General features: G+C 40.5%; 1 protein-coding gene across 1 annotated transcript in view; it reads left to right on the top strand.

Moving 5' to 3' along the window:
• col8a2 (collagen, type VIII, alpha 2) overlaps positions 1 to 22953 on the top strand; it is a 46832-nt gene extending 23879 nt beyond the window's left edge. The window contains exons 2-3 of the mRNA XM_083925534.1: positions 11173 to 11364; positions 17650 to 22953. Of these exons, the coding sequence (XP_083781660.1) occupies positions 11202 to 11364; positions 17650 to 19553 (2067 nt within the window). The 5' untranslated portion in view covers positions 11173 to 11201 and the 3' untranslated portion in view covers positions 19554 to 22953. The remainder of the gene's footprint in view (positions 1 to 11172; positions 11365 to 17649) is intronic.
• The last annotated feature ends 896 nt before the right edge of the window (positions 22954 to 23849 follow it).

Raw genomic sequence — 23849 nt, 5'->3', positions numbered from 1 at the left:
GACGGGGCTATGCATTATATGCTGGTGGCCTGGTTTATATGCATGTGTGTGTGTGTGTGTGTGTGTGTGTGTGTGTGTGTGTGTGTGTGTGTGTGTGTGTGTGTGTGTGTGTGTGTGTGTGTGTTTGAGGTTCTCTGTTGGCTCTTCAACTGGTTAGCTCTGGAGACTGAAACACCTTGTTGGGGTCAGCTGCTTTTTAAGTGAGTGATCAATCATGCAGAGGCCAATAAACAGTTAGTGGTCCTCAACTTGGATTCAAACCATCCAATGAATTTCCATTTAAAAACATATTACGAGGTGGAAAGGGGGGACAAGTGATTCCTGAGCAGAGAGGGATTCAGCAAATTTCCTTCTGCCCTCGAGAGCAGGTAGAAAGAGTGATGGAGGGGCGTGCACTGTGACCTGATATCCTCAACTATGTTTGGTGTTATATAAAGATTCCCAAGTGCAAATACACACACTGCACTAACCCCTGCCTCCACATACTATTGGAAAACAGCAACATAATTGAAATGGAGCTTACAGCATGATCCCATCCCACATCCTCATCCTCTGATGGCCCTGCGTCACGCTGTCTGAGTCCTTAAGCAACAACAATTCACTTGCTGGCTCATTTCCTCATAGTAGCTTTTTAAAGCCCACATTGCATTTAGTCAATCTCTTGTATTGTAGACTGTCTGTCAAGAGGAAGCTTCAGGCTTCCCATTGGCCTGAATAACTGCTGCTTCTGAAATCTTTTCTTGTTATTTTCTGAGTAATTTCCCTGGTGTGTATTTATTTATTTATTGGAACAAACTCCTAACACATATCAGACAACCACTTTTGTTTTTACTGTTTTATTTTTTATCATTTATTGTCACTTTTACTGTTATTTAATATTTCCCACACTTGTTCTATGTTGTTTTGTAAAATTACTAACATAAGTCACTTGTTTTTTACTAGTATTTTTCCTATATATAACATTGAATTATTTATTTTCTAGCTGTTTTATTTCCTGTTGTTGATTTATTTTGTTTTTTTGCAATGCACTTTGGGCCTTTCCGGGTCTGGTATGACTGGTTGCTTATGGTGGCTAATGTTAACAAACTTCAAATAGATGTTGCTGAGTGTGTTTTCAGACTTTATCTTATGTCACTGATCAACACTGCAATGGTTTTATCGCAAAGGTTCGGTGGCTATTGCTACTTATACTAACTCCCCCTTTTATTATTTATATTCCTGTTTGTCAAAAAGTTTTCCTCATAAAAACAGGTGTTTAGTGTTTAAAAATTAGGTCTTTAGTACAAACCAAAATGTGTCTGTATTGAAAACTTTCAAATTCTGAAAGCTGGCATCAAATGCTTAGTTAGGTCTTGTTAACATGAACACACATATTTATTTATAAGTCATCATTTTGGCAAACTTATTGTATGGCTGGATATGTAAATACAATATATCCCCCAGTATTGAAATATTTCAAACCCAATACAACCATAAACAAGACATAAAATGAATTGTGTTACATAAATCAGCAATAGAGGGAAGACAAACTGAGGAGAAGTACTCCTTGAAAGTTTTGGCATTGAGACTCATTCACTGACATGTTAATCACAAAATGTTTTACTGTGGAAGACAGAACTTACGCAGCTGATACTATGGATTTACAGATTCCCAGTTCAATATTTTATTTAGGCGCATGCCTTTACTCCTCGTCCTGGACTATTTCAGATTTTTTGGTCATCCGCCCTGCTGCCTGTGCCAGAGAACCCCATTCAGATGGAGCCCAGTCAGTTGATAGTCCAGTAGCCTCCAGCACGGAGACATTTCAGCTCCTTCAGGGGGATTTGACGAAGATTTCCTGCCCCTTATTAAATTATAATCTCCCTTCTACCTCTCTTTTTCTCCCCTTCCCTCCATTTCGGACAGAAAAATAGGCCCCCTTCTCTGTTTTGCTGCCAACTGATATGTGTGTTTGTGCGTGCACGACACGTGCATGTACGTGTGAAGCTGTTCTGGCTGCTAGCGGAAGGAGCATGTGGGATGATTGGCGGGGTACGCATCTGAAGTGGGTCAACAGGGAGATCAAGAGCTAAAGCTTTTACTTTCTTTCATTTTTTCTTCTCCATCTCGCAGTCTTTCTTTTTACCCATCGTAATGACTTCACATCTCCTTCATGGCTTCCTGGTTACTCTTCTCCTTCTGTTGCTTCAATTTCGTTTTACGGTCAATAAGGCACTTTTGTCTTTTTCTTCCTCTTCTCCCCATCCCTTGACACAAGTTTCCATCTCCCTCCATCCAGTGGCAGCCTTTGACAATGTGATCTGTATTAGCTTGTTTTTTTAGTGGAGTGTCAAACTGTGGAATCCTTTGATAGAAACAGGCTATGCAAGGACTTTTCTGGGCTTTTCCCTTCTGGAAGATAGCCCCAACTACGTGCAACTTGGGATTTTTTCCAGTCCTGGCAAAAAAGAATGGAACAACTGATGATGTGCGATTGTTCCGGGTTTAGTTGCCTTATTTAAGCGCCCCAGAACATTTCTCACCTTCAGAGCACTGAATCGTAAATAGACCCATGCACACACTCCACATGGGTTTGACTCCTCGCCACAGCCAGCTTTGCCTTTGGATGAACTGCCACCATGAATATTTTGACACACAGTCAGGAAATAACGAAGCCACGTTGTGAAAAAGCCCACTGTGAAACTCTTTATGAGGAAAATCATGATTCATTTGTGCTGTGGCATATTTTGAGCTCTTTTCTTTGTCTCACTTTTGTCAGTGTGTTCTCTGGCCTGTGTATCTACTGCACATTTCAGAGGCCCCATTCTGGCAGAAGTAAAGCCGCCCACCCAGTGAAGGGAGAGAGGTAACAGCTACTCTGAGACATGGCACAGAAACACAAGACATAACACAGATCAAGCCGAACCCAATACATTAGAGCCCTAAAAAGTCCTGCATCCAATCCCTGATCCTGCACAACACCACCCTATCCAGCTACTGAACAATTGATCATCTGCTCAACTCTGCAGCTTGACAGTGATTGTCCAATCAAAGCTTTGCAACTGTATTGATACGCACATCAGGACTGTTGAGCTTTGGATATCACCAAATGCCAAAACGCATAGGGCTCTAATAAGACCAATATATGAAGAGTTTGGAGTATGGTGTCTTATTTTAGCCTTTACAAATCAAAAATTCAATAACTAACCATACTTACCATAGACTGTTTAAGATATGGAAGTTAAGCTCAAAGTGGGTGGCTCCGGCTGTCTCCATCTTGGCAGGGCCTGATGCCGCCTAGTCTAACTATCAGGTTTACAGAGCTGTCATTTTGCAGACAAATCCATGGTCATTGTCTCGAAATAAGATGCTGATTTTGTTTTTAAAGAATGACTATGAATTATGCCTATGTAGGTACTGTGCTATAGAATGGAAACCGAAGCTTTACTTTTACTTCCAGTTACCTTTGCTGTCCCCACTCACTCCCATGTTTCTCTTCTCTTCTTCTGCCTAGACATTTGCTGTTATGTTAATTAAGAATAACAGAGACTTGAGTATATGTCAGTACCAGTGGACTTAAAGGAAAAAAGAAACGCCTTGCTTGGTCAGGCCTTGGCAGCACACAATAAAAGTATTCACACCAGCAATGAGCAGTGGGGAGAGCGGGAGGTTTAAGGAGGAGAGAATAAGAGGAACAAGAGAGGGAGAGAGAAGAGCTGAGGGTGCCAGGCGAGACCTACGAGGCAGGGAGGGACAGAGAAATCGTTGTGATTACTGGGTGTCCTCGAAGTTTTCCTTCTGAAGTGAGGTCATTTCCACAGTGCCCTCTAACATGATTCCCTTTATAGGTGTATTTTCCATTCCATAAATCTCTATTTTTTAATTAATTTGTCATTTTTCACATTTTGATAAAAATGTGATAAATGATTAAAAGATACTTTCACCAGTAATGTCAGTTTTTGACATATGCTTTCAATGACCTGTCTTGCTGAACATTTATTGCTCTGGAAAGGTGAAAGCAGATCGCCTTTTATGATATTATTTTGTTTTACTCTTTCTTCCGATCACCTAATCAGCTGCTCATATTGAGTTTAGGTGCACTGGCGGTTCAGCCAAAAAGGTATAGCATGGTTCTTGGCAGGTCAGGGGTTAGGCTCGACGTTTTGCAGACTTTCAATCTGTCTCCCTTGGCTATATCTTGATCTGAAATGCTTCACTGAAAGATGAGATGATAGAGCATGAATCGGTAAACAGCAGGGTAGCCAGCCTGGCTAATACATTGTAATTAATGCCCTTTTCCCTGGCCTGAAACTGTTCATGCAAGGAGCTTGATAAAAGGTCCCTATTAAGACTCACATGTAACTGTAAATGTGTAAGGTCCCTCAGGTTAATAATTCTGTGAATAATTAGCCTCACTTTGACTGCTTTACCTGTTGCCCCTGCACACACACACACGCACGCACACACACACACTTTCATATGCACGATGCATCACCCCCTATCTTATAATTAGCATGTCTGCTTCTGCACTTAGATAAGTGCCCAGGGGTATTAAACGTGTTCCTCTGAGTGAAGTCATCAAGAAATGGAAACCCTCTTTCTGACCTCTTCAGTCACTTCCCCTCCCCATGCTTTCTTCGCAATCTGTCCCCCCCCCCCCACATACACACACACACACACACACATTTTACAACAGCTACACCCCCCATTTCCTTTTACTCTCACTCGTTCGCTCTTAAACCATTCCATCAGCGTAAACTGACCCCTCTCTGACTGTCTCTTAGCCCTTTTCACACCAGCTTCAACCTTCAGGGATGTTAGGAAAACACAGCCCTGCTCCACAGATACCATTTCCTGAATCGATGAGATGCTTGTCTTTGACCTTTACTGTTTTATTAGGGCCTTTTTTTAAACTCCCCTGAAGCACTCTTTTCAATCCTGTCTTCAGTTCGGAGTTAATTTTTCATCTTCTATTTTGCTTCTTCCCATTTACTTTAAGATGGATACATTTGAAAACCAAGGGTGCATCTGTCATGTGGTTGTAAGGGAATCCTCAGGTTGCACCAGAAGATAACAAGCAAGACAGATGGCAGGCATATATGCAGACATGACAGATTACAGACTTATTCCTTACAGTAATATCAACTGCATGGTGAGCATATGGGCACATTGCACATTACATTACTGTGATTTTCAGCCACAAGAACATTAGCCAGGTTTGGTACGGATGCTGGGTGATGAGGACTAGCTCACAGTCGACAATCTAATTTATCCTAAAGGTGTTGGACAAGTTTTCCCCACATCAAATTCTGAAAACTGATTTTATGGACCTGGCTTTGTGCAGTTAGGTGATCGGCACGACAGAAAATTAATGGGCAACTATTTCGATAGTTGTAAGTTAGTCATCAAGGACAAAAGCCGAACATTTCCTAGTTCCAGTTTCTAAATTGTGATGATGTGCTCCTCCTCTTTCTTATGTAATAGTAAACTACAGTTGATATATTTGGGTGGGGGAGTGTAAGCCAGACAAAACAAGCAATTTGAACATGTCAACTTGGGTTTTAGAAACTTGTGACATTATTGTCAGTCATTTCTGACATTTTATGGACAAAACAATGCACTGATTAATCAAGAAAATTGTATTAATCAAGTCATATTAATGGATAATTAAAATAAGCATTAGTTGCAGCGGTAGTTGTGGCATTATGATTTCCCATAGTTGGAACTAAAAAGTCTGAGCTCAAACCATGAACAACATCACACCAGGGGAGTCCACATTCTATTGGTTGTATAGTGAGTATATACCTGTATATGTATAGTATATGTATGTATATGTATGTATATGTATGTATATTTTCCTGATGCATGCACTTTCCAGCTGGTGGCAACTGATATAATTCATGTGAATGCATCATCATATAAGCATTAGTTTTGTGGTCACTTTTAAACAAACACACACACACACACACACACACACACACACACACACACACACACACACACACACACACACACACACACACACACACACACACACACACACACACACACACACACACACACACACACACACACACACACAGACTTATATGTGAATAGCCACACTGTTTCCCCAGTGCTTTGGTGTTGAGTAATACAGGGTGCATTCAAAGCCACCTAAAACTGTGACCACTACTCAAATAAGTACGCAGTGAGCTGACACCGGAAAGGCGTAATGCTCCGAGTGCCATTCAAACTGAAAGAGCGATTACCTCATTGAAAAGAAGGTGATTCTCTAAATAAAACCCCACACGTTTAATTTCCTCTCCCCCCTCACACACTCACCCTCAGACTCACTAAGAGCTGTGTGGCTCTGGCCCCTAGCATGTTGTGTTACTGCGGGGCTCACTTTCTCCCTCCTCTGTCTTTCCCTCAATCTCGTATGTAGGTATAGAACAAGGTCTGGCGTTCACACAGGTCAATGGTCAATGAAGCTCTGTGTTGTCTGGAAGTGATACCTTAGCAATGTTTGGTCCTGTTTATGTATGTTTTAAGAGTTTGCTTAATGTTTGCAGGTGCATGTGTTTTTACTGCAAATCTGTAAAATCCGTTAATACTCATATGTCTAGACTACAGATTGAATAATAAACCACAGATGTATAAATTTAGTGTATTTTTAGTGTGCCTTTCTTCCTCTAGTGCTGGAAACTCTGTCTTGCTGTAAAAGGGAAGTTTTGTTTTGTGGTATTTACAAGAAGAGGTTTTGGTAAAGGAAGATGGCTGTGGTTGAATAAAAGCTGACCACCCCTGTGGGTTCATAGTAACAGGAATGGTTATGGTCATGGTTGTGGCTAAGGTGGTTAGTCAGAATTGGATGAATCAGCTAAAATATGTGGTCGGGTTTAACTGCAGTTCTCTACGAGACCTGTGGTCGTAACTAAACTATCTAACAATCATGGAACTCAGTTGTTGTTGAACCAGTTGGTGTTTTTGTAAAAGCTTGTACATGATGTTCAGGTGTTGATTCCTCCTCTCAAGGAGAGGCTCAAATGTTCACCACAAAATAACCCGTCTCCTCTTCCCTCCATTGCATAGAATCCTCACACTGTGTACCTATAATCTCTCTGCGGAATGTGGTTTAGGAAATGCCTGGCAGTCTGGATCCACACATGTACCGTTTAAGGGAAGTGGAGGCAGAGCACCTTCAACCTCACCTCCCCAGCGCTGTTGATTTCATTAGCGGCTAGATGGAGCAGTTAGGGAAGTGTGTGCTTGGCTCGCACTCAGCCGCGGTGTATGTGTCTCTTCTGCCTGTCTGAGCAGGCCACTGGAGATGTTGCTGAGTTTGGGTTTGGGTTTGGAGGCTGCTGAATCTGCTTTGGCGGCCCGAAAGCCTTCGCAGATTAACATTTAGGCTCCGTTAAAATGGCATGCAACACATGTTCGATAAAGATTCCAAGCTTCGGGTATGGTTTGCGTCTGTGACTTAGATTACCAGTTAGTCTGGAGACAGATCTGTGAGTTGTATTTTATGTGGGAAAGTGGGATGTCTGTCCATGTTCATATGCACTTGACTTGCGTGTCTTTGTGTTGTAGTTTCTACAACAGTACCATCAGCTACAGTAATAATAGTAAAGCAATTTAAATCAGTTTTCGACATAAAACAAATACAAAGACACGCAAAACAACCAAGATTCCTCTCAGTGTGCGTGGCCCCAAATGTAGCTTCTTCCTCACCTCAGGTCTCGGTGCCCAGCCATGTCTTCTCAGCGACAGCTAGTTTATGTAACTTCAAAGTGTCAGAAAATGACCAAAAAGAGACACAAAACACCCACAAAGAGCCACAAAAGTATTTCATCAAACAACCAAAGAGAGACACTCGCTCTGGGTTTCTTGCTCCTGTGTAGTAAGGATGGGGGCTTTTACATATTTGTGTCCAGGGGCCCATTTTCTCATAATCTATACATGGATGTGTGTGTCAGACATAGCACAGTTATTTAACAGCTGTCTGGAAGTGGGAAAAGAAAAGTGATGACTATGAGAATGTCATGATGGAGTTGGCGGTGCCCTTTTACACCCGAGGGGAAGACTCTCCCTTATTTCCTCATTAATGGTACGTTTCTGTTCTGCTCGTTCTGTCTTTGTGTATTTTTGGATCTGTTACCGTAATAATGTGTGGGGTGATTTCATTTTTTTTCAGCTAAATCTGTTTTATATAAAGTGTCACTCAGCCTGCCAGACATGACTTTTTCACTGTAACTCTGGATGCTGTTCATGTTTAATGACTGGGGCTGGCTTTGATTCACCGTTAGCTTTCCTCTCCTCTCAAACCAGGGCTTTTGTTTTATTTTGTTTTGAATGGACCCATTTTATGTGAAAGTGAGTGAAAGTTAACAAGTTTCAGCATTCTTAAGACACCCATGCAACGTAACCACTTACCAGAGCTATATTGTTTTCTCATGCATACTAAGAGTGTGTGATTGGTTATGTGGGTGTTTGTGTGTGTGAGATGTATGAGTCTCAGTCCAGCAGTGGCTCATAGTGACCAGCCATAGAGGATTGCGTGAGATTTTTTAATGTCTGCAGAGCTTTTTGAACAAAACCAGTTGATAAACAGCTTGTGAAGTTCTGTGAACCGCCTGTCTGCGTCTGATCCCTGTTCAGGCACGGCTTCTGGGTTTGAGTGTGTGTCGCTCGGGTTCTTGAGAGAGTTTGACGCCTGCAGAATGGTGGGCATCCAGAGACGCCTGTTAAATTACATCTGCACCAAAACCACAGACCCCCATACCAGACGAGCTTCCCCGCCAACCAGCCAGCAAGTCGGCCAACGACCGAATGCTGCCCTACCAATACTGCTCTCTCTTTCTCCTGTTTTGTTCTTTTAACATTTTTGTCTTTGTTTGCTTCAACAACACATAGCATGGCACCATAAACTAGCATAAACATATGCCGCAGACACACGTCGCTTATGAATAATAACAAAAAACTTTCTCAAAAACCTGGAGAAATACTAATTGACTGTAAAACAGGAATTTGACTACACAGCGATGTGGTTGCTAAACAATCACAGACATTGGTACAAGTAAAGCTATAAAACAGACCTCATCTCTGCACACACACATGGTGGCAATGAATACACCTTTTTCTAAATACGTGTGAGTTGAAGTCTGCGGTGAACTCCCAGATTACTCACAATCCCTGCTTCCAGTTAACTATAGTACATCATTTAATGTATTTTCCCAATTACAAAGATGCTGTTGCTCATTGTAAACTTTAAAAGGGAACTCTCCTGTAACTGTCGCAACCCAAACTCAGTCCATATTGATTTGGTTGATCTATTGATTTCTTTATCTTTGTGTCGTGCATGCATAAGTGCCCAACCCTCATGGGTTAGCAAGACTCCAAAATTACTGGTGCTGGGTTCGACATTTCATTTCCTTACAAAATTGGAGGTTATTTTACAGCTTGGTCTTAAACAAAATATTCTGCCCTCTCTCTCCCATGCTTTGCAAATAAAATATGCTCCGAAGAAGGTTCCCCTGGGGTACCCTGGTAGCTCAACTGGTAGAGTGTCACATATACAAAGGCCGAGTCCTTTTTGCTGCGGCCTGGCTTTCAATTCTAGAAATTAAATTTGCTAGAGTGATGAAGTGTTTCTCTCCTTTGTCTCATTTGGTTTGCCATATCTCACCTGTTCCTATTGTGACAAAGTGATGATTTTGCTGTATATATAGTCCTGTAAGTGTATGATACTGTCATAGGTCCCAAATTGTAAAAAGTGGGATTTTCATGTCTTTGTCTTTTTTTATTCTAAAGCAATTTTCTACAAAAATACTGTAAAAGTATCAAAACGCTCGATTCACAGAGGAATGCACACATCCCATATTCCGAAACTGTGCCTTTAAATGAGCCGTCAGGACTTCTGTACTGTTGTGATGTCACAATTGTAGGTAGAAAGTGCTGCTATAGTAAGCTAGTTAGCTAGTTATAAATTGTATGTCTCTCGTCTCTCATTTGCCAAATGTCACATGTATGTCGCTTAAATCAGATCATCAAAGCATCCCTGGTAGGTTAATAAACTTGCAGTATACAGTTTCTCAAAGCTATGCACCACTTTCTCTCATCCTCACACAATTTCAATGCCTGATATAAACATGACCTTTTGGGCATTCAAACAGGAACATGGTGAACCAGAGATTACATTTTGCATCCCACATCATCACAAAAAACTTCCGAAAGTCATCAGTCCAAAGAGAGCTGACGAAAACAGCTCAGGGGAGAGTTGCAATGAAAATCAATGCCATTTTGACAGATCATTTCAGTTAAAGTCCAAACCTGGACACCTACAGTTGCTCACTTATGACACACAAACACACTAACCATCCTCTGGTGGTTTCCTGTTCACACCTGACCACGGTTGTGAAAATATTTGGCAGTGGGTGATGTGGTCACGTCTTCCTGAAGTTAATTAAAGTCAACATATCTGGCGGTCACAGGTTCTAAGAGCCATCTAGGCTGAATATTAACCCAACCAAAATACTGAGCATACAGTACAGCAGCTGAGAGCAGGGGCATCAGCAATATGCTAACAGCGTATATTGGTGCATGCTTTCACCTCATGTTTGGAATTAAATTGAATGAATGAGATAATTTGAGTGTCCTTTACCAGTGCTGAAGTGTGTCTGTTGTTAATATATCTGCGTAAATGTAATGTATGCTTAAGTATCTTCTGCATTCCCTACTTTTAAGCAAGAAACATGTTTCCTCGGTTTCCGTTCGCCAAAATGTCTGTGGCTGGCTTGGCTAGGACATATTATGCTTGTATACAGACAAACTAAATAAAACTAAAAACGAATCTTCACAACAAAATAAATGCCATATCAGTGTATTACCTCAAATTGCGTGTATTAGAGTAATTGACTAGTTACAGCCAATAAACGGCAAATGCATGTTTTACAAGGGTACATTACTGTGTGCCTTGCAACTTTCAAGTGTTTCAAATGAAGGGTTTTTCCACAAATGTGTGGCATTGTGAGGTGTTTACAGTAGTAGATTATTCTGTCTTAGACCAGTATAATTCCATTACTCATTATCACTTTAGGTGTTAATGCCGCCTCTGCTTTATCCCATCATACTCTTGTGATGAAATTACACTGCTATTTTTCATTGAGTTGTTTTAAACTGTCACCTTTTCTCTTCTGTTTGTGCCTCCAGTTCTTTGTGTGTGACATCTGAAGCCTGGGATGCTCGTGACCATGCTGTTGGCTCCTGCCTGTGTGCTACTGATGCTGGGGGCACATGCTCTTGCTGGAGGCTATCCCCCCATGCCCCACATGAAGTACATGCAGCCCATGATGAAAGGGCCTATTGGACCCCCGTTCAGAGAAGGCAAGGGACATTACGTTGGTGAGTAATCCCTGTGGTGTATGCATGTCTCTTTTACTTTTATGTCTCACCCTGTCCTGCATTAGAAGACAGTATCTAAGAAACTTTTTCCAATTATCTGACCAAAAGTGAGCATGATGGGGATTGTATGGACATGCAAGCCCAAAACTACACACTAAAGAACAGAGACAAAAAAACAAACATCCTAGGAATATAATCGATCTCCAGCGTTGCAGTTAAAGATGCGATTGATACGGAGAACCTCTCAGGACAGACGTGTGTTCTACAGCTACTGGTTTAGGGGAATTCTTCAGGCAGTTAAAGGGCTCACTGAAGTGTGTGTCTCCTTGCCCTGCGGGTCCAGCGGCATTTGGCAGGTTCTCAGTTGGGGCCTAATGGAAGCCTGATTGGCCACTGTTTGCTGAGCTCCACTGGGCCAGTTGTTCCTCCTGCCATCTGGATGTTGTTACCCCACTGTTTATCACATATTCTTCAGCTGTGGGATGAAGGAGTGTGAAGGAAATAAAAATAGATTATATAAAAGTGGAGGCAAGGGGAACTGGGAAAGGGAGGGGGTGTGATAATCATCCTGAAAAAAATGTGCATGCTGTCATTATCAAATTTTACTCTAACTACCAATACAAGTTATGGATCATATGAGAAGTGTGAAGAAGTGTTAACAGAGGCCCCATCTTCAAAGTAAATTTCAAAGCAAATGAGAACCACAGTTTCATTTCAGTACCGTGTACTGTTTGTGACGTTCGACAAAGACAGACTCCGGGAAGTTGATTCAAGGAGAATTTTGTGTTGAAATTTTGCATTTAAATCCCTCACAGTAAAATCAAAGACTTCCTATAATAAGTTATGCTTTGAATAAATGGGATTTCAAAGTGAATCGAATGCTTTCTGTGGCTCAAATCAATACAACGACTCTACTGCCACTTAGTGGTCATATATCCACATTGCATCACCATTGGAACAGTCTCTCAACTATCCATATATTGTAAATATCATAAGATCTACTGTATCAGGTGTAGTATTAGAATTCCCATGTTGTTATACAGAATAGATAAAAGTATAAAGCATATGTATAGCACTGTATATATCGAACAGACAGACCAGGGCTACAAAATAACATGACTTCTATTGAGTGTAATATCTTGAAGAGTATTTTCTATAGGTCAGTGTGGATAATGTGGTCATTTGATGAATAACAGATGTTCCTGAAAAAAATAAAATAAAAAATAAAAGATATATAAATCAAATCAACCTTTATTTATATGGCGCTTTTCATACAGAAAAGTATCGCAAAGTGCCTTACAGAGATGAACAGAAAAAGAGAAACATCAAATAAAATCAGGAGAAGAAAGTTAAAAGAACCCAACCCTCCCACAGTCCTGCACAGAGACATACACAAATATATATATGTATATATATAAGACCAGAGACAACTCCCAAACTGGCAGGCCCCCTGAGGAAACACTGGAGATTAAAAAACTGTTGCCTAAAACAGTAAAGGGTTAAAATGTAGGCTAAAAACATGAGGGACTAAAACATAAAAGCATAAAAGCATAGAGGCTAAAAACATGAACTAGAAAATAAAAGCATAAGAGCATAAGACATGAGGCCATAAAAATAAATAAAAGCATGAAGGCTAAAACACAGAGATTAAAACAGTAAAAAAGGATAAAAAGTGCTCTGATTAGCACTGCCTAAAAGAAATCAATTAACTAAAAGCCTGGTTAAATAGATGGGTCTTAAGCCGCTTTTTAAAAACCTCAGCAGTCTCCGCGACTCTGAGGCTCTCCGGCAGGCTGTTCCACAGTCGGGGCCCATAACAACTGAAAGCCGCCTCCCCGTGCTTTTTTTAACTTACCTGTGGTATGGTTAAAAGGCCGGTGCCGGAGGACCTCAGAGTCTGCGGCGGCCGATAAGGTAAAAGCAAATCGGATAGGTAAGAAGGCCCAAGACCGTTAAGACACTTAAAAACTAGTAGAATAACTTTAAAATCAATCCTGAAACGCACGGGGAGCCAATGCAGCAACTTTAAAACTGGTGTTATGTGCTCTCGCCCTCTGGTCCTTGTAAGCACTCGTGCAGCTGAGTTTTGTAATAATTGTAGATTCGAAATGCTCTTTTTGGGAAGGCCAGAGAGCAGGGCATTACAGTAGTCTATACGACAAGAGATAAAAGCATGCATCAGCACCTCCGTGCTGGCCTGAGAGAGAAACGGGGGACCTATTTGTGTTATATTTTTGATGTGTGGAATAAAACTGAGCTCAGAGTCAAAAATCACACCCAGATTTTTTACAGATTGTGATAGTTTAAAATTCTTTAACTTTGGTAAAGGTTTCTCTTTCTGGCCCTCAGGACCAATGAGTAAAATCTCTGTTTTGTCCTGGTTGAGCTGTAGGATCTGCGAGGTAAGAAATGAACCAGTTAAGAACAGTACCAGAGAGGCCGACCAGGTTTTTCAGTCTATCTAGTAAAATGTGATGGTCTACTGTATCGAAGGCGGCGGTTAGATCCAGTAGTACCAAGACTGTGAATACCAATACCAATTACTGTTTCAGTGCAAGACATTGAATGTACAAAAAGGCTACCAGTCGTGTATCTAGGTTTTCTGGTGTTCTCACAAGCCTTCGTGTATCAATCTTAGCTGGACACGAGTCAATAGTGATGTAACGTTCGCAAATGGCCACAAACCAAGGGAACCGAGATGTTCTTAGTGAGAGCCATTCTATATATAGTTATATATCGTTTTTTTGATGTAACCAAGAAAACGTTTTCTAATATTAAGCGTTGCATGAAATGCATTCAAGGCACGGCAACTTTATGTACATAACACACTTCCTATAGAGGGTAAATTTAAATGAGTAAATTCACTGACAAAGCAGAGGGATATACCGTCACCCTGTGCAATGTTTACAGTGCAGATCATTAACATTAGGTCTGGCAAAACTAGTAATGTAGTGCTGCTTAATCTAGTCCTAACATGGGAAATTATACTGGTGGTTTGTTTGTTTGAATCTGATCCAAATCTTACCCTCTCATTATCCTAGTTATTATTTTGCAGAAAAACCTAGTAACTTAAGGAACATAAGAAATGACTCCCTTTAAAGAGCCATAATACCCATCACTACGAGTCGTTACTGCCCTTGAGCTTGCTTGGGTACTCCTGTTTGCTCATACGAGAACAGAGTTCAATACATTTCTTGACTCTATCAATTAAAATATATCTGAAAGCACAACTTTAGATTTTGACTCATGGTGAGCATTGCAAGAAGTAATAAAAAAGAAAGTATATCCTCTCAAGTGTGAAACACCTTATTCCCTCTCTCTGAGTGCTATATGAAGGCAAGGCAAGTTTATTTGTATAGCAAAATTCAACAACACGATAGGTCACTGTGCTTTACATAAAACATTAAAATCACTGGAAAGAAACATTAAATTACATTTAAATAAAGATAAAGCATATATAACAATATCCGGCAGTGGATCAATACTGCCTGCTAGCAACCACTACAAGACAAGTGGACTTAAACCGCAACAAGGGGACTTAACCCCACTATAAGGAAAGTGGACTTAAACCATTACAAGGGGACTTAAACTCACTATATGGCAAGTGGCCTTAAACCACTATGAGGGGAGTTTAAGAGTGGACTTAAACCGCAACAAGGGGACTTAACCCCACTATAAGGAAAGTGGACTTAAACCATTACAAGGGGACTTAAACTCACTATATGGCAAGTGGCCTTAAACCACTATGAGGGGACCTGAACCCACTATAAGGCAAGTGGACTTAAATCACTACATAAAAAAATAAATATTTGAGGATGAAGCCTTAAATGAGCACACCCAAAATCTCCCTTTTGTAAAAAACATGTACAAGGTGATAACTAGGAGAAAGTTATACCTGGAAGTCAGTTAGTACACACAGTCATAGACATTTACAATGCACAGATGCACAGGTATTAACTGTATTACTTATTTTTATACTTAATTAATGTTGGACTTTTTTGCAGCATTGCTGCATCCATGGGTTTGTCCACAACCACAAAAATAAAACCTTCATTGTTAAAACTGGCATTTTGCTTTACTGTAAGTTTATCTCAGTTTGCACCCATGTCTTGATAGCCTTTGTGTTAATGGTCGTAAATGTATTTATAGTAACACCTGCAGAAATTGTCATGACATGACTCAAGGACATAATTATATTTGTATAAAACGTGTATCTTTGGGAACTTTCCAGAATATTTGTAAGACTTTAAACTACATGATGCAGGCATCTAGCATATGTGGTGAACATAGGAACATCCACCATGGACAAGATGCACAAAACTGGATTCATATTATACTATTACCCATGGGCTGTTTAGCATCATTAAGCTTTTTCTTATCATTGTGTTTGATTTCAAATACTGATCTTAAAAAAGCTGCATTCTTGTTACATGCCAGCAGGGGGAGGTAGTGGTCCATGGTTACGTTCTTGGACATAATGGGAATTCCAACCTGAATTTCCTTCCATGATTGTTGTTACAAGGAAGGGTAAAGAGTTTATTTACCCCTATCTCATTTATTGCTGTTTAGCTGCAAGTGCATTGACAGATCCCAGGTTTGAGAGGCCATGTATCTCATAACACTTTCTTTGGATATGGTAAAAACAAAATATTACTAAACTACTACTAAATAAATAAACTGACTTGGATTGTCTTCACAACTGAATCTTAGCTTTCCTTTGTGTAGGTAGGCTGAGTAAGGGCTTGCTTTTCTGACACACTACAGTTTTATTGTTATGTGTGCTTTCTTATCAAAATGAATTCAAGGTGAGCTGCCCTCTGGCCATCTGACCTTACAAGACAAGTATCATACAGCTAAGGTGTTGCTGAAATGAGGTGGTGAAACAGCAGACCAGCTGAAATTGTCTATGGATGATTGGGCTGCTCTACGGACCAAGCTTGTGTTTCTGCTCTGTGTGTCCTGGCTGTCTTCTGCTTCACTCTGCTAGAAAAGAATAATGAGGCAGTTTATGACATGTAGCATACTTATTCAGTCTAGTTTCCTCTTAAACAATAAAAAAAATAGCATTTCACAGACACTCTCAGACCCAATTAAACCTTTTGTCAGTCATCTGGAAAACAGAAAAGTTAATTCCTGTCCATTGTACTATATAAAAGAACAACTGCTGAACTCAGAAGCTTATAAAGTCAAGTTTATATGTATGGATTGGAGACCTGAGCCTTCTGCCCAATCTGAGCTGGGATAGGCTTTAGCCCTTCGTGACACTGAACATACACACATACATAACATAAATCATTTAAAATATTATTCCAGTAAAATGTAAGCAGTTGAGAAGAAAAATAAAGGCCCTGAATATTAAAAAAGATATACTAAATGTGAATTCAGAGGACTTGCCTTCAGACATTATTTTTTGATGCAATGTCGAGTGTTTCTTTTGTGTAGCTACTTAATTCATGATTAATTCCTTCTGTCTGCATTGTTGTTTTTCCATGACAGTAGACATGTACTCAGACACTCCCAGGTGTATTTTTTTAATATATATCTTCCTGCTTTGGTGCCTTTGTAGCTGCTAGATTTACTGTCTCTGTATTGACATGTCAAAACTTAAATAGCTTATCAAAAAAGACTGATATTAAAACTTAAAACCTTTAATTATTTATTATCTAATCTGTTCAGTAGTGCATGCTCTGCTGTGATGACACTGTAATCTAATCTAACTGCTTGACAAAGATAGATATAAAGATAGACAAAAGATATTCCTTTTTCAAATCTTGATCATTATAGCTTATCTTAATGCAGACTTGATTGATGATTTTCTACAAAATGTGTAGGGTTGATTGATAGTATTTTTGTATTTTGTATACTTTTACACGCTTGATACACTTACCACAAAGTGGCAGTAATGTGTCTAGTGTTCCAACAATCTTTAATTCTTACATGAGCATGAAGCAGTGTTGACTTTTGAGTAGAAAACAGGTAGTTATCTAAAAATGCCTCTAATGCTGAAGCTGCTGTTGCATACAGTTAGCAGCAGTGTTGATAAAAAATTGCATCCTCTAGTTTTACGTTTAGTTTCGAGTTGCTGTTGGGTTTTTTTAATCTATTTGACCTACAGTAGTTTGAAAAATTTGTTTTTGTTTTGCTCAAATGCATTGAATACACTACAGACAAACACCTTTGTATGTTTATATGTTATAATTGTATTGATTTTTTTTTATTATTATTTTTTCTACTTCTTTTTTGTTTTTAAATATGTTATACTAAAAACATGATCTCTTTTTCTAGATATGCCACCTATGATGGAAGTGAAGGGGGAACCAGGACCCCAAGGGAAACCTGGACCAAGAGGCCCCCCTGGGCCAGCAGGACTTCCAGGAAAACCAGGACTGGGCAAACCAGGTCTCAATGGCCAACCAGGCCCTCAAGGACCTCCTGGCTTTCCAGGAATCGGTAAACCTGGACTTCCAGGTCTCCCAGGAAAGATTGGGCCAAAGGGGATGCCAGGGCTAAATGGAGAGGTTGGCCCTCGTGGTGAACCAGGTCCCAGAGGTTCTCCAGGGCAGCCCGGCCTCCCTGGCCCCGCTGGCCTGTCTCTAAATGGGAAACCTGGACTTCCAGGCATTAGAGGTCCTGCTGGAGCTCGGGGTGAACCAGGACTAAAGGGTCTTTCTGGCCAACCAGGTGAACGCGGGCTTAAGGGCGAGAATGGAAACGGGAAGCCAGGGCCTTCAGGTATAAGGGGTCCTCCTGGGCTGAAGGGCAGTTCAGGGCCACCTGGTCTTCCAGGTATAGGAAAACCAGGACTAAAAGGTTTGCCTGGACTGCCTGGTCTTAAAGGTGACCAGGGACCCTCAGGGGAACGAGGAGAACCAGGAGAGGGTGGAGCTCCAGGTCTACAAGGTCTGCCAGGGCCAGTTGGGATAGGGAAGCCTGGGATGGATGGACTGCCTGGAGGACCAGGTCCACTGGGTCCAAAAGGTGAGCCAGGGCTTAGGGGTTCTCCTGGATTTCCTGGGACTCCTGGCTATGGGAAACCTGGTCTGAGTGGGCCAAAGGGAGAAAAAGGTTATGGTGGGTTGCCTGGTCTCCCAGGGGACAAAGGAGAGCAAGGAATGGTGGGCTCAATTGGGGAACCAGGCCTTGATGGACAATCAGGACCACCAGGACTTCAGGGCCCAATGGGCCTCCCTGGAAAACATGGAATGCCAGGACAGAAGGGTGAGCTGGGTCCCCAGGGCCCTCCGGGACTGCCTGGCCTCAGAGGTGACCAAGGCCCCAGTGGATCATTTGGAAAACCCGGCATCCCTGGGGAGAAAGGCATCCCTGGGTCTAATGGTCCTATTGGAAAACCTGGACCCAAAGGGGAGGCAGGGCATATTGGCCTACCTGGCAATCCAGGGCTGACAGGTGCTTCAGGACCTAAAGGTGAGACAGGGTTTATTGGGACTCCCGGCCCCAGGGGCCAGTCAGGCATTCCTGGTCTACAGGGGCCCATGGGTCCCATGGGGCCACAGGGTGCCCCTGGCCTAAAGGGTGATGGTGGACTTCCAGGTCCACCAGGACTGGGTAAGTTTGGAGAGAAGGGAAGTATAGGTCCCCAGGGTCCTCCAGGGAAACCAGGCCCTGCTGGGCTCAATGGTAACCCTGGTGTTCCTGGTCCTCCAGGGCCCCCCGGTCCTCCAGGAAATGGCCAAACAGTTGTTGCAGGGCCAACTGGTTCCCAGTTGGAAGGAGATGAGGTGCCAGGGGACAGGAAAGGGCCTGCATACAGTCAAGTCCCACTCTCTGCCTCTGTGGCACCAGCCTTCACAGCCATCCTAACTACACCTTTCCCTCCCTCTGCCATGCCAATTAAATTCGACAGGACCCTGTACAACGGGCAAAATGCCTTCAGCTCTGCCACTGGCATGTTCACTGCTCCCTTATCTGGTGTCTACTACTTTGCGTACCACATGCATGTAAAGGGAACTAGTCTGTGGGTGGCACTGTACAAGAACAATGTACCAGCCACTTACACCTATGATGAATACAAGAAAGGCTACATGGACCAGGCGTCCGGTAGTGCTGTCCTGGAGCTGAAGGAGGGTGACCAGGTATGGGTCCAGATGCCCTCGGATCAGGCAAATGGCCTCTATTCTACCGAGTACACCCACTCCTCCTTCTCAGGATTCCTTCTCTGTCCCACATAACCCTGTCCTTTGATTCAAACATGTTCCTGTATTGGCACCTCAGAGGAGCCTTAAACCTAAAATACCTGCAGCCATAACAGAAACACAAAACCAATAGAATTCTCAATATTATTGCAATCATCTTTATCTGTCTCACCCTCGGCAACATCAGCAAAAGAAAATAAAAACTTTGTGAAAGAAATATGGAAAGTTTTAAAAGGCAGGGGAAGGGATTTCATACTGTGTTTCAATGTCCTTCAAATGTGTGTTTTGGGTTGTATTTTATGTTGGTGTTTTTTAGCTTATATTATTTTAATTATTGTATTGTCATAATTTTATTGTTATTATTTGGTCCTTGTCATCATTGTTATTGTTGTTTATCGGATTCAGACTATTAAGTGCCTTACTTTGTAATGTGCTAGTAACAGACCTTCCCATGTGACTGCACATCCTGCCCACATGCTCTGACATCACCAGACCCTGGGGGGTGATTGATTCTTCTGGCTGCAGTCACGTCCCCCTTGTGTTCTTATTTAAACCCGTGAATGGTAATACTGACATAAAGAGTGCCGATACAATGTAAAAAATATAGACAAACAATAGCAAAACAAGGCATTTTGTGCTGTAATAACATTACTTTTAACGTTTATTTTGTTTGGCCTTTTTGGTACTCTAAACATGTGCTACGTTAAAATTTTTAATGGGATTAAATCTTTGTTTCTAGAGTGAGATATATATTTTGACAATTAGTCGACATCTGTAGGATGCTTATTTCTCTGCTTCTTTCTGAATTTAGTAGGCAACCATTTAAGATTACCTTTATCGTTCTTATAATTTATTGAACTGTCCAGAAATGCAATCTAAGAAATACATTCCAAGAATAAATATGACCTCACAGTATTAGAATTACAAAATGTAACTGCCCTTTTAAAGAGGATAATGCAAGAACAATATTAATTAAGGATAATATGTACGCGTAGAGACAATGTTTATATGGCATAGAATAGATACTGAGAGCAACTGGGAAATTAACAGTAAGGGCACAACTCTAGCTGGATCGATGACGGCCTGTTTTCTTGTACAAGTCTGATTTTTCCAATTTGCACTGCAAATCCCATCAACTTGTTGCAGGAATCCCCTTCAGATGATCTAACCATGACATTACTGCTTTCTAATGGTTTACTACCTATTAATAAATCAATATCACATTAACATTCTAAGTGAGCAATCTGTGCTGCCATACTATTGAAGCCCCATTCTGACCACATATTAAAAAATCTGTGAAGATGCTATAATTGGTTAGGAAAATAGGGATTCAAATTGAACGAGAAAAAAAATACATCCACTTCTTCCTTAAATGCTAGTTTCTATGTGATTGTTGCCGAGCAAATGAGAGCAATTCTGTTTCATTTGTGAATGAAAAGAGTTGCTATTAATTCCCAAACCATTGTGTCTAAAATAGCTGACTGATTGTTTAGCTTAATGGAACATCCGTGGCAAGGACAAGATGTTTCTGAACTGAATGATGTCAGAAGTATACAGCCGGAAATGAGAATCAATTTGCATTCACTCCATGAATAAGTAAAGGGACTGACTGGGGCCCACAGGTTGTGAAATACAGGTTGTGTAACATTTAACAAACCCCTGCCAGATTTCTGGGAGAGGTGGTGAGCCAGAGGTGAGAGTGGTGTATTTACTCATTTCTGTTGGATGAGGAATTAAAGATACATGCTGTGTATGTGTGTATGTATGCGTGTGCTTGTATGTTCTAGTAGGCGTACCCTTCTGTCTGTCACTGTGTGTCAATGTTTTTGTGTGTGTGTGTGTGTGTGTGTGTGTGTGTGTGTGTGTGTGTGTGTGTGTGTGTGTGTGTGTAGTTCACATTATCCTCCTGGTATTCAGGTCATGAACACTTCAGCGAGGATAATAACAAACTTGAATGAAGTTAAAAAAACCTTAGGAAGAGTTTACAGCCCTGTTAATGTTCCAAAAGTAATCTGACTTCAGAATCTTCCAGCCTGCATTTAAGAAAAAAATCACACTTTAATGTTGTAAAGAAACACGTTATAAAATAGGTAGATGTAATGAAAAGGTTATGGGAGACGGAGAAAACTGAAATTAAATCAACCTTATCATACAACATTTACTAAACAGAAATTACTGGTCAACACTGAACACTTTTGACTATTTTTGCATATTGTTCCAATGAGTCGCATAATGATGTGCAATAATTTTTTGTTGTTCCAAGTCATAAAAAAACAACAACAACATTCTGGTGACGTATACAAGATCTTTTATCAATGGTTGCAGTTACAGAAGAGAGAAGGTTTGGGAAAAATTGAGAAAACCAGCTTATTATACCATCTCCATGCCTTTACTTAATGCTGCCCAAATGCTATCATTACACTGAATTTAGGACTACCTTACACCTTGATGGAGGAATGTCAATGTACAGGAGGATTGTGCCAAATATTGAGCGTTGCAATTAGAATGAATGTATACTGTTCAACTGATTTACAATAGTTCCTCTACGGTAAATCATCTATCATGCTGTGTCACTATACATAAACAGTAACTCTTCTGGAAAAGCAGTGCTAGGATAAGGCCTAATCAGTATTTTACGTCTATGTAATGCAAACAATGCACTTGCTCTTGCCCTTTTCGTCTCATGACATGAACACATCTACAACTGCTACATATCATTATTGTTATGTGAGTCTACAAGACAAGTCCGAGGCTCGTTATGTACTGTATTGCCTTTTTTTTGTCGCTATCTATTTTTAGACATATAAAACGGTGATGTGAGTTACATGTGGCTATAACAATGTGACTTGCTTGCAGAGTTTGCCCTGTGTACAAATCATTTAACAAGTGTCAGTAAGATCCATGTAAAGTCTCGTTTCCAAATCTCTTTTAAGTGTTTTCTGTTTTTCTTTAAAAAAACAAACACAAAAAGATTTAAAAAAGAAAAAAGGAAAAAAAAAGCCTTGCTTCGGTTCTTAAGGGATATTTGTTTGTTTTAGTTTCAGTAAATACAAACGACCATTCCCATTTGCACATGAAATTAATGAAGATGTATTTATACATTTATGATAATTTAATAGGGATGCCAAAACCGACCACCGAAGCCTAGAACGTATAATGGTATTTAACAGCATTGATGAGTTAAGAGCATTTACAACATGTAGTTAGCATTCTAGAGTTGTTTGTGAAGGATTATTTGTGGACTTTTATTTTGTATTCGTGTAATTTACAATGTATCAACGTATAGGATTTTTGTCATACAAGGCTATTGCGTGCACTCTATGCAATAGAATTTGGGTATAAAATGCACTCTTTTTGATTGAAAATGTTTGTCTGCTTATACAAAATCTACAGTACTTGATTGTATTGATACCACATCAATAAAAAACATCTTGTATATTGGTGTCAGGTCCCATCTTTCTATTGTATCTGCATGTGGACATTATAAAGAAACTGTAAAATCCCTGGAAAACATATCATTAGTGGTCTATATTAATAGCATGATTAGTAGTGGTTGTAAGTGATTTTATTTTTTCTAGGTAAAGAAATCTACAGTACATCTGCATCTGAAACTGTTGCAGGTAAAGGAATGAACACTAGAGGGAGACATACAATATAGTAAAAAACAGTATATCAAGCCTGGAGATGTGATCGATCCATGTCTGATCTGCTAGTAAGCTCAGAGCTGCATTGACAGGCTTTTGCTTGTGTCACTGAGAAAACAAGTGTGTGTTAGCCAGTTACCTGGAATGCACATTCATTACAGATAACGGAAAATAGTTGTCTTAAAGCCTGTGAATGTTCTCATTGTTACGAGTTGTCTTAAAATAAAAAGATATAAACAATAATCCCAATATTTGTCTTAGTTGCTGTGTTTAGATGCCATCTGAAGAGAAACAAAATGTAAAGGGTCCTAGTGGCAAAGAAATCTTTAGTGGGACTTAGGAACAGGATATTTGTGCCTAACTTTATTGCTATGATACTGGTATCCATCTAAAATATATAGTCTTAACATAAATATAGTTTAATATATACACACACTCTAACAAATAAATAAATAAACGTTTGATTAATATAAGTAGCCTAGAGTGGATCCACCCTAATGTACACTGTGTGTATAGACTTTCTGATTCATATAATATGCATTTCTCAAGTGGCTGTTAGAGCTATACTGTTATTGGACAACGACATTAAATAAAATTCATGTTGAAAAACAACTCGTGAGCGCAGGCAAAATTTTATGAGGTTATTTTCTGGAACTGTCGTCACTATGGTGAGCTGTCATCGTGCACC

This window comes from Echiichthys vipera (genome assembly GCF_963691815.1).
Source record: "Echiichthys vipera genome assembly, chromosome: 13".
NCBI lineage: Eukaryota > Metazoa > Chordata > Actinopteri > Perciformes > Trachinidae > Echiichthys > Echiichthys vipera.
This window is presented reverse-complemented; position numbering and strand designations above follow the sequence as displayed.